The sequence below is a fragment of the Orussus abietinus genome, unplaced genomic scaffold, assembly GCF_000612105.2.
Source record: "Orussus abietinus isolate OABI.00-Male unplaced genomic scaffold, Oabi_2.0 scaffold335, whole genome shotgun sequence".
Classification (NCBI taxonomy): domain Eukaryota; kingdom Metazoa; phylum Arthropoda; class Insecta; order Hymenoptera; family Orussidae; genus Orussus; species Orussus abietinus.
Window position 1 is genome coordinate 14,167 of NW_019394514.1, and position 11,928 is coordinate 26,094.

The 11,928-nt window shown below is 49.0% G+C and overlaps 1 protein-coding gene across 1 annotated transcript; it reads left to right on the forward strand.

Annotated features, from left to right (window-relative positions):
* Positions 1-2,034: 2,034 nt before the first annotated feature.
* On the forward strand, positions 2,035-10,100 carry LOC105696176 (putative uncharacterized protein DDB_G0291608). The gene is made up of 4 exons (XM_023432591.1): positions 2,035-2,116; positions 3,869-4,443; positions 4,584-4,961; positions 8,704-10,100. The coding sequence occupies exons 2-4, from the start codon at positions 3,871-3,873 to the stop codon at positions 8,776-8,778; spliced, it is 1,026 nt and encodes a 341-aa protein (XP_023288359.1). The 5' UTR covers positions 2,035-2,116; positions 3,869-3,870; the 3' UTR covers positions 8,779-10,100.
* Positions 10,101-11,928: the final 1,828 nt, after the last annotated feature.

Sequence of the window (11,928 nt, forward strand, 5' to 3'; positions counted from 1 at the left end):
GCATTTAGAAAAATCTTCTTTGTCGACGTCGATCAAGTTCCTCGACGTATTTCACTTCACCTTAAGGGGGTGTGAACGTGGCATCAATCGTTTTTCAAACTCTACAACATGAATATGGAGGTTATAAGGAAGGTGCTGACACCCTGAAATTTCATTTTTTTTCTAATGAAATTTTTTAAATGTCTAAGTAAATTAAAAGAAAAAGAAAAAAAGGAATTGAAATTTCATGGGTGTCGGGACCTTTCGTATATATATTTCGTATATATTCTCATATTCACGTTGTAAAGTTTGAAAGTATTCCGCGCATCCAGGTAGGAGAAAAGCGGAGAAAAGGATTGATACCGCTTTCGTATCGCCTTTATAATTAATATCGCCTTCCGTTCATCCAGGTAAGAGAAAAGCGGGGAAAAGGATTGATACCACTTTCGTATCGCCTTAATTTGCCCAGTTTAGCTGCGACTCTTTTTCTCTGTCCAATGATGGAATCACGATTGTTGGCGGTCAATAAAGCCGCCGAGATTGGAGGCAATTATTATCCCACGAGTTCGGCCGGGGGAGGTGACACCTGTCAGTTGACAGCGGGCCGACTTAAGGGACGTCCCGGGTCGGCCCGAAGGGGCTCCCTTAATACGACAGGTGATTCCTGCCACCGGTTTCTCCGTGGCGTTCATAACCCACCCGTTTGTCTGACACTTTCCAGAGTGGCGGGGTCTGCCACTGTAATGGATTTGCCGAAGAAATTGAATATCGGAAACGTAACCCGTGCAGTCGAGCTCCGCGACCTTCGGCTGTCAGTTCGGTTGACACCCTTGAAGGAGGGGGGCTTGGAGTAGAGTCGAAATCACCGAATCGTGTTCATAGGCACCCCGAAGAAGATTACGAAATTATCGCTTGAAATCTTCAACGATGAACATCATTTTCACTTGAAATAGACGAACATTACGAATTATCGTTTTACGAATTATCGCTTGTACTCTAGAACGATGAACATCATTTTCACTTGAAAACCCTTGATTACGAAGGCCCTAATGAAGGTCCTGAAGAATTAAATTTCACGAGTTTCACGAAAAAAAAACGAAATTATGCATCTATCCCGGATAAGACCCGGAAAAGGAATTTTTTGTCGGAAAATGAAATTTCCCGAGTTTCGAGACCTTCTTAAGGATTTCCGTAATCGTGTGTTAAGGTTTCAGATTATTCGGTGCACCTAGTTTGGAGAAATGTTTTGTATACACCGAATTTGAGGGAAGTGAGGGTATTAATTCGGTTAATTTGGGCGCTGTGGGAATTTTTAGGTTAGGGGAGTTATTTCTCTGCGCGGGGCAAGTCGCCGAATTTTGGGCGGATTGCCCTCGCGTCCTCGCCAAGGAACAGCCTATCAATCAGCGTCGGTTTCCTCGTCGACGGCGCCGTCCCTCGACGTCGTTAACGACGACGCGGCCGTCGTTCACGCGACTTTGCGTCAATGGACGAGCTCGAAGACTCGGCGTCGGCGCCGGCGCTCAAGCGCGACGCTTTAAGCCGCGTTTACACCGAACAAATTAACGCGACGACTCTACGTGATCGTATCCTTAACCAGTTCCGTATAATACGAAATAATATGTTGAACCGTCGATACTAATCGATTAATGTTCGAGAAATGAATTTTCGTGAATTTCAAGACCTTTATTAGGACCTCCGTATAATCACGTGTTAAAGTTTCAAATTATTTGGCATATATGTATATAGTGTCATGTCACCTTAATTGTAAATGGGAACAGTTTTAACTCTATTTCAACTGGATTTAATCGAAATAGTTACTCAGCTGGCCGTTGCACGGGTCGGCTGTGCATTTTGTAGCTCACCTCACTTCACTTGGCTCCTTCCCCGCCGCCGCATCTTCCCTTCCGGTCGTCTTGTCACCCGCCGCCCCCTACCAGCAGCTTTCACGCTGCGCTCGGTTTCCATGACACCCCCCACTCCGTCCCCTCCGCGGCGGGTATATAAGCGCGCCCGACCGATCACCGACTCAAACCACTGGCCGGACCGCAGCCGGCCGGGACGTGGCGGGGCGGCGGGAGAGGTCATGGAGGGCGCCACCGTCTCTTCGGTGCGCCACGGAACCTGCGCACGATAGGTACGACGACTCTACGTCCGAAACGTGCGCGCGTCGCGGGAATAGGAAAAGGGGCGGAGAAGAAACCTCCCGGCCAGTCTATTCATGTAAACGCGGACGCAACCAGACGCGACGGTGACCAGCTGGGCTGCGCGCGATTCGATTATTGTCCTTCCTTCCGGTATCAATGTGATACTTTCCGACATGCGCCACGGTACATATAACTTAAAATACCGCCTATTGAACATGCCCCCCGAGGCGGATAAGGGGCTTGCTCCGAAATACAATGCCATCTTTGTTTGGCCACGTGGAACCCGGACCGTTACGACTGGCGATCCTCCCACGTTGGATTTGATTTCGGCAATATGCCCAAATTATACTTAGAAGTACCGATTTTCGTGGAATGAATTAGCTTTATGCGGATTCGTTTTGCTCGCTCTGATGGAATTGATGCAGGAGAGTCGGGTCGATTTAGAAAGCTCTACCAGTGTGATTCATTTGGTACGCTTGGGACGGGTTTCCTTGCGACTGGGACGCACTCTGGCGCTCGGTGGCCAAAGTCGAAGGCCTTGGACCGCGGCGCGACATTTGCGGATCCGTCCGAAGGAGAAAGTGACGAGCGCGATCGATTTGCACTCGTGGCGCCGTGAAGGCGGCTTAAAGCGTGCATCGGAGCGTGCCACCTCGCGCGGCGCAACCGGTGGCACGTCCGCCATCTTGGATTTTCGGGCCGCTCTATCGAGCCCTTTCAGAACAAACGTAACAAACTTCCCCCTAACTCGTTGATGTCATTCAATACGTCGACGGGTTAAACTAATGCAACACTGTATGTAAATATTTGCCCTTCACTTTTTACCGAATTGGTCTTGAGGTACTTTGATCGTTGTCAGCCAAGTTATTGCCAGGTTTGAGTCCCTCCTCTCGGAAAAGACCCTGGCACCTCGGAGGTCAGCTTATTCACGTTTTATGATACCCAGGGTCCCTTGGACCCGTTCCAAACGATTGGCAACAATCGCCGGAGCATATCGGAACAGAAACGCTGCTACGGGTTTTAAAGGCAGCCTTTAAGGGAGATTCTAAGTGGACGTGACTCGACTCCATCCCGTACCTCCGGCGATGAGTATCCAAACGAAATTACAGGCCGTCCATTCGTTCCTTAGCTCGCTGAAGGATTCCTCCGAGATAATGCCGCCATTACCCTCTGCATTATCGATCCTCGTCCTCTTCCCTTCTGGCATTCCGTCCTCGTCGAAGCTGTGGACGTCTGCAAACCTCGACGTAAATCCAGGGAAAACCCTCCATCTAAGCGCGAACCTCGATACGAAATTCATGGAGATGATCATTGGCTCATCCATCCATAATCCACGGTGATTGGCTCGATCGGTTGCGATTCACTGCTGCGCTTCCTAATCCACGAATTCCTCAATATCCATTAAGAGTAATCACCACCAGAGAGAAACCGTAGCTAGGGATCATAGACGTCTTGCACTAACAAAAAGGCAGAAAAAAAAAAGAGAACATTCATCGAACCAATGAAATGTTTCGTTAATTTGAAGAATAATTATTACACTCGAATCAATTGGACGCAAAGTTTCTTTGGAACGATGTCAATTTATTTGAGTTTGTTTCAGTGAATTATTCTTTGAATGAAGAAGATATTTTTTTCGCTCGATGAATTTTCTTTTTTCTTTTTTTTGTCGGTGTACAAGCTGAGGACCTTATCTGCAGAGTTCAGAATCAGCGTTTCAGATAACGATATGTTTCCCGTTGCAGCTATGGAGAGCATGGGCAGCCCAGCTCCGGACAGCGCAGTCCCCTCCGACAGCGATTTCGGAGTCTCGGGAACATTCGGGCTGCTGCAGCGCGAAAACAGCGACGAGCAGCCCGAAGATGATCCCGAGGGCGCCCAGCGTGGGGCCCGAGTCAGGGACGCTGCCGATTTACTGCTGATGCTGAACTACAATGACCAACACAGCTCGGAAGAGGAGCTGGAGGTGATAAACAGTCCTAAGGTCGTGGCCACTTCGGGTTACAGACCAGCGACAGCTCCTGAGAAGCGCAAGTGGTCGCAGGTCAGCAACGCCGGCCTGTCGGTGCAGCAGTCGCAACAGCAACAGCCACAGCAGCAGCAGCAGCAGCAAATGCAGCAGCCCCAGCAGCAGCAGCAAGAGCAGCAGCCACAGCAGGAGCAACAGCAGCAGCAGCAACAGCAACCAGAGCTCGCCAAACAACAGCGACTGGCCCAGCGTCCACTCTGCAGTGTTGCTGGGCCAGTTGCTGCGACCTGCTCGGCTCCTACCAGCAGAGCTGGCAGGGAACCTGCGGGGTCTGGCTCCAGCGATGAGGAGGTACCTCCACACCTAGAATTCACCAGACCCTGGCAGATCCGATAGGACGTACCTTCAGGCGAATCGAGCCCAACCGACGTGCGACGTCGAGTGGAGGCCGATGTCCAATGTCCGCCGACTAATCGAATCTCGTCCCGCAGGTGCAGGGGCTCCTGGGAAGCAGAAGCGGAAGCGGAAGCGTGATTTCCCACCCGGTCCAATTCCGCACGTCCCCGCCCTTGGACGCGCACAAACCAGGACGCTCCTTGTCGCCGCCCCCGAAACTGTTCCACGCTTCCTCGAGAGACCCTCGGCCTTCGCCTAGGCCAAGGTCGAGGCCCAGGCCTCACCCCCACCCACATCCTCACTCCCACCTCCACACCCACCTGGACCACCATCACCATCACCATCATCACCACCATCACCACCACCACGGGGAGTCCGACTCCGACGCCCTCAGCGCTTGCAGCCCTCGGAAACGCCACAGGCCACCTCATCGTTTGCCCAGACCCTGTCTGGACTTCGAGAAGATGCAGCAGGTGAGATATATAAGTATAACTCGATGTTTAGGTCGTTCCGCGGAAGCCTAGAATCGGACATTAGCTAGAGGTAGTAAAAAGATCGGATAAAGTCCTTACCAAGTTTTCGGTATCACAGACCGATTTCGAGTTATCGAGGCTTCAAGCTGACTAATCGGGAGCTAGGGGCGTGGCCCGAGCCTGCTACTGGGCGGTCTGTGCGCCAGGCCACGCCCAGCGCCGCCGGCCCCTGCGAGCGAGCTTCACGCGGTCGATTGATTAAAAGTAATTCGATGCTCTCCAACTCGCGGTATCATCTAACGTGATTAACCTAATGAACAGCGGGTTATATCCGGCACACGTGCCATCGAGTGAAACTCTCTCATTTTAAACGGGATATGCGCCGGATGATGATTCTAATTGTGGCCGATCGGACAGCCTGGGACGTGTCGGTGAAAAATCGATCCGTAATGTGACTAACGACAGAACAAAGGGGAGTGAAGGTTTGTTTCTCGGAGTAATTTTGAGGTTGGAACTCATCTTTCCCCTTTTTATTCGATGAAACTCCGCGAACGAACCTTGCCGATCCCTCTGCAAAAGGGAATGGAGAGACTCGTTATTATGAGGTTAGATAGTCGGGGTCACGTGGTGCTATTAGTGACGTCGTTAGTGCCGGCATTACCGGGAACGGTGGCATTACACGGTGCACGGTAACGCTCTGGCGTCATTAGGGCGGCCCTTGCGCTACGCCATTTCGATATCGAGGGCGATCGCTTATGCCTCGTTTTGTCGTAGAATAATTTGAGGTTAGGGAGCTATCGGGCAGACCGGCAGCTGATGCACGGAGCGCGCTTGCGTGCCGTGAGATAAACGCGAGCCTCGGTACTAACGATTTCACCTAACCTAAGCGCTACTTACGCACGCACAGAGTACGAGCCATGCAAATGGCGTTTTACGAATGCCCGTCTACGTAATAATCCCGTTTCGCAAGAATGGTAACGCCAAAGCAGCCAGGAAGAGGTAATCTGACGTTACTCACACTAAAGGGTCGTTCTATGCATATGAAACATTTATAAAATAATGCTTGGATCGAATCATTTGAAAATTCAGCACGTGGTTATGGAGCTCCTAAGGGAGGACGTGGTGTTCATGAAATTTCATTAAAAAAAAAAAATACATATATATATATATGTGCCCATAATTATGAAAGTGGTCTAAGTCATATATTTTATGTTTCGAAATTACATTGAATTAATTTCGTTTGAAATAATTTGGCGTGAAATAACTGATAAACTCATTTTTTTTTTTTAATTGTGACTTAGACCACTTTCATAATTATGGGCACATATATATATATATTTTTTTTTTCGGTTCTAGTTTGGGACAATTTTCACCATTAATTCCAGGGTGAGTTTTTTTTTATGCCGATCGCGCTCTATGACAACCGTGGCAAATCCTAATCGCCAATCCTCGGGTTAATCAAATTCTGGCTGACTTGAAGTGCTTCGTCGGCCCGGAACGCGGCCGGGACATAACCTCTTCCAGGTCCCTCATAACCGGTTCTGCCTCGCGAGCGATCGTCCCGTGGCCCGACCCGAGCGTAACCTCTTTCCCCCTCTCCCTCTCGCTCCCTCCTGCCCGTCGCGGGTCGCCTCGTCTCTTTCTTTCACGAAATTGAAACAAAGCGACGAGGCGCCGTGATTCGCCACGACCGCATCCTTCGCGGGATTCCTGTATCGAAGCTGAGATTATTTTGCGAAACCTAAGGCGATGTGAAAGGGTCTTTTCGAAAAACAAGGAATTCGTGGAGTCTCACTCGACATATTGGACGACTTTTGCCCGAAGCGTTCTCCTCTACGCGTGATACTCTCAAAGTTATTTAAGGTTATCGGAATGGTGCGTCAACCTGTATATATACAGGGGCGCCGCGCGCACCCTTTCCCGGTATACACGATGCACCCGACTTGTGTACCGGGTGCACCTAGGTGCTCGTAGGTGGCGCTTTACATAGGTCCCCCATGTACGACCATGTGGCGCGAGTATATCGACATTCGTATCATGTATTATGGATGGATCCGCGCGTCTACAGGGTGCCCCGAAATTCGCCCCGAAACAAGATCCAACGTGTCGAACTCGACTTGTCAGAAATGACTAGAAAGAAAGGATTGAATTATCGCTAATTCTTGAAATTCCATCCTAAAAATAGTGACAACGAGGATCAAATCACTCTCCCATCGCTGTACGAGGATAAACATGAGTGCCTCCCCACTCAACATCCACCGGGAAGACATTAACGTTCGCCATTATACCCTTGTAACAGTTTCGCGAGAATTCCGTTGGTTTTCCGCCATTGGTAAAAGCAGTGCCCTAGCATTTGCTGATGGTAGGTTCCCACACGCGGTTTCCTCTCCCGGTGTTGCGGAAAAACAAGCGGAATATCGGAGGCGTTAAGTTAAGTGGCTCACCCTGTATATGACACGGAGGCGCATAGAGTGGAGGTCGAGGCGAGAGCGACCGGATGGCGCGGGCGGCGGGGTGGGGGGAGGAGGCTATATAAGCGCGCGCGTAGCGCGATCGCCAGTGCAGCTGCCGGCCGAGCGCCTGTGTGGGTGCTGGAGTACAACTCATAGTACGCTACCGTAGTATCCGTAGTATCGCCCCCTCTCCCTCGCCCCGTTGACTCGGTCGACTCTTTCCTCTCGCTCCCTCCTGCCCTGCCCCTGAATGGCTGAGCGCTTCTGGCCCCTCGCAAGCTCGCGCGCGGGCACGCCCACTAGAACCGGCGGCCATCTTGCGTTATGTAAACTGCCCCTACGCTTCCTGCGCCGCGCTTCAGCCCTGCGGCCCAGTGGTGTAGGTGTACTCCCGGCCAGACAGCCGCACCTAACCTATACTGACCGCTATACTACCGAGGACTGCGCATCCAACCTATACTGATCACTATACTACCGAGGATCACCTAACCTAACCTAACCTAACCTAACTTAACGAGAATTACGCCGACCGGCGATGCTACTCGGCCGTGAACACGGGAATGGTTTCCACGAGATAAATAACTATATAGCGGGACATACGCATGTGAGTACGTGCCGGTATATAAGTACCGGTGGAACCACCCTCGATTGCCAATGTCGCCGACGCTGGGGCTAATCCCTGGTTTCCTTTTTCCTGGGGAGACAACTAACTGAACGTATTTCCCCATTCAATTGCGTAATAGGGCGCACAAAGCGAATGGAGATTTATTAAGAGCGGCGAAGATTCCAGCGGGGCATGCTCGTTTATACCGGGCCGCTCGCAGCTGAAAGCTGAGAGCACAAAGCCGCGGAAACGCGATCCTGCTAAAAGCCCTGCCCAAGCGGTTGCCTTTGCCGTGTATAAATACGCGGATGCTTTTACTGCCCTCGTAGTGGCTACAGCGATATCGTTCTTCGTGTAAAATCCAGGAATTCTTTTTCACGTCGCTTTGGACGACGGGTTTACACGTGTGACGCGAGGTTATGTTCCCCTCCGCGTGGGGGGATTAATAAAACAAGTGATTTCAACCGTAAAGGGGTTAACATGTGTTGGGATAAATCGTTGGCATGGATCTGGACTACAGATCTTTAGCAATTTGGTACGCACTTTCTAACGAATTAAAAATATGTTTATACACATATTAAAAAAAGAATTTAATTTTATAGGGGTTAAGAGTTTTGTTAGGGTCTGCATATGGAACTTTTGTGGGATTTCGAAGTCAGACTAATTTGGGATTAATTTGTTTTAGTTGAAGGCACGAGCGGTCACGGCCTGGAGGCACAGCGGCGAACACGGGAGCGAGCTCTCGGTCTTCTGCTGGTGAGAATGGTGAACCGTGAGCCGCGGATTTACGCACGTGGAAACGTGCGGATCTACGGTGATCGGTGGTCGGATCTTACCTCAACGTCTATGGGCTACCGCGGGCACGTGACCGGCCATGGGGCCTCCGATTGATCGAAGACCGGGATCCAGGGAAACGAGTTAGAGCCTGGTTGGGTAAACATGGTCAGGGCGGATCCAAGAAAGTGGGGTAGATTAAAAGTGATCCGAGAGGCGGGTCGAGTAGAAGAGTCCGATTGCTCAAAGACCCTCATGGGGATGTTTTGACTCGAGCTCGAGTTAGAGGAACGAAGTCAGGAAGCTGAAGAGGACGCCGAAGAAGCGAGTCCATGGGTCCTGGAAGTCGAGACCAAGATGGAGAGGTCGATGCGGTCCCCATTCCGATGCCAGGATTGGGAAAAATCCCTCCTAGATGAGGGAATCCATGTCGTGATGCCGATTGGATGGCGGAGTGACTTCGAAACGACTAAAAAAAACGTATCGTACCCCTGTGCGCGAGTTTTTGGATAACGAGGTGTTCCACGAGATTGGCTTCACTCTTAAACTCTACTGTAGGGTTAGTTTACACCGATCTTTTGGTACGCCCATCAACGCTGGAGGTTATTAAACTGCCCGTGTAAACGGTAGTTTATCGCTTTGGGACGATACACTGAAAACGTGGGTGCAGTCTTGGCATCGTTTACACTGAGAGTTTCATTAATCCACGCCTTTAGTATTCCGGCTGAGGGATAGGTGTAAACTAAGTCTAAACCTTAGGGCTGCTGTCCCGTAAAGGGTACTCGTTTACCCCTGGTAGGGTTTAAGAGTTAAAACCATGGCGATTCCGGAGTGCTAGGCAGAAACCGGGAAAAAGGCTATGGTTAAGAGAGGTATCGAGACCGGAAGAGTGGATGTGGTTCGAAGTAGGCCCGAGGGCGCTGATGGCGCTACTTTATGCGAATCGGTTAAGAGCCGCTGTTGGGGTGTCTCAAATCATGCTCAAGCAGGAGCGTTAAATTTTTCGTGCGTTATATTACCCTGGTAATATAACCAAGAATTTCTTTCGGAACTAGAAAATCATCGTATGCGAGAAAGGAATCAGAAATTCATGAGACAGTATTTTCGGATAATAAGTACCTCGACTCTATCGACATTACGTATTGAAAGTAATTTGATTTAAATGGATATTCTCCCCGAGTTATCTTGAATTATTTTTAATTCTCTAGGGAGTTTTAAATTACCGCAACATTCGTAGAGTTCTAAATCCAGTAAGTTACGTCAGAAACGAAGAGAAATTCCCGGTAACTTATCGGTCATTTCTCCAAAGCCTTTTTTATCGAGAAATTATGAGAATTTGAATTTTTCAACAGAGCGAACGAGAGGTTTCGATTAGCTATAGAGAGACATCGTAGAGGGGAATTTCCGTTGTACGTTCTCCGTAGCCAATCAAAACCTCCCATTCGCTTCGTCGCAGAATGAAATATCAGTTCGTTTGAAACAAATCGCATGGAATTTTCCGTGAAGTTGTACATACGTGAATATTTTTAGCTGGAGGTAAATACGACCCTACAATCAATATTTTCTAATAGTAATTATTACTCTTTAGCTTGAATTTTGAAGTTGATTGAAAAAAAAAAAGTTATTTAAACGAAGAAACCTAAAGTATAAATAACAAAATTAACGTTCTCTTAAATTCTCAATGTTCCCGGTAACTTACGGTATGTTTCACAGTTACCTTCTCCAATTTAATGTTACCGAGAATTTTAGAACTCTAAACATTCGACCCCCTGGTGGCTCTTAACAGAGGCTTTCGGGCTTGGCTTCTCTGTCCGAATAATGGTATAAAAGGCGACGAATTATTCTGTACATATTATAGATTTGCGGCGAGTGCGCGAAAGGGGAACTCGCATCGGAGACGCTCCTCGCCGGTGAAATATACGAATCATATTAATGCTAACGATTACTACCTGTACTTTAATAGCGTTATGCAATTGTAGCGGTTAATGTAAAGGGCATGTTGTGGTTAGGGTGCATCGAAGAGAGGGAAATCGCGATTTTGGAGCCGGCTATCGCCTGACTGTGGCGCCGCGAAACGTCGATTTGCAGTACTTCTCTGCTAGGAGGATAGTTACTGGCAATCGCGAAAGAGGGAGACACTTGGGGATTTTCCATCGGAGGTCCATCCTACTTTGAGACACCCTTACGACGATTCGCCTTTGTTCTTGCCAACATGGCATACAAGAAGTACGGACGTTTGGAAAAATGGTCTGACTCGTTGATCTCTCACGGTGGAGAAAATACGTTTTTGCTAATTTCAAGGGAACGCTTCCTTTCGGAATGAAAAGAGAGAACGCCGTTAAGAGGAAGTGGAAACGACCTGGTCGTTTAATCTAACTTGCTTGACTGATTTCATTAAGGGATCGTATAATTCCATGGGAATTCTCGGATGATAAAGCTTCCGCTTATCAAAATTCACTGTCGAGAGCACTTTCCCATGGTACGGTTCCTTTTTGTTAGTCACTTTCTAGGTCCTTTACATTATTTCAACGGTTTATTTGTTAAGTGAAATGTTGACCTGTTGGAGTTTTTGGCCCTCGAAAGGCGAAACCATTTTCGAGAACGTGCGTACGAACACACTCGGCCATTTTTGGTCAGGCGCGTACAAACATTGTCGACTATAATCGATTGATCAAACCCAAGACGTGCGGAAACTCTTCCAAATGCCTCGAAACGAGTCGGCGATGTCGTTTTGACAACTCTACGTATCGCCTTTTCTCGTTTTGGGGGTTTTGGCCAGCGGAGTGTCCCGGCTAAGCCGACTTACCGTGTAAAGAAACCCTGTCCGTTTCCTTGTCTGGATGCTCGGCTGCGTCTCGCGCCAAGTGCACGGGCTCGACCGAGGTCTTATATACTTCTATACACCCATCGTTTCCGATCTGACGGGTCATTTGACCCTTAAATGCGATTAAACGAGTACTTCTAAAGAACGTAATCATCTCTGCGCTTCTCTCGTCCAGCATCCATTACGCAGGAACCGTTAAGGTGAAGTGAAACCCCCTTCAAATCAGTCGATTCGAATACAACACTTTTCTTTTAAGGGTATTAGACCAAACTGTCCGAAACTTTGACACGTCACTCCTGATCATCTAAGAAT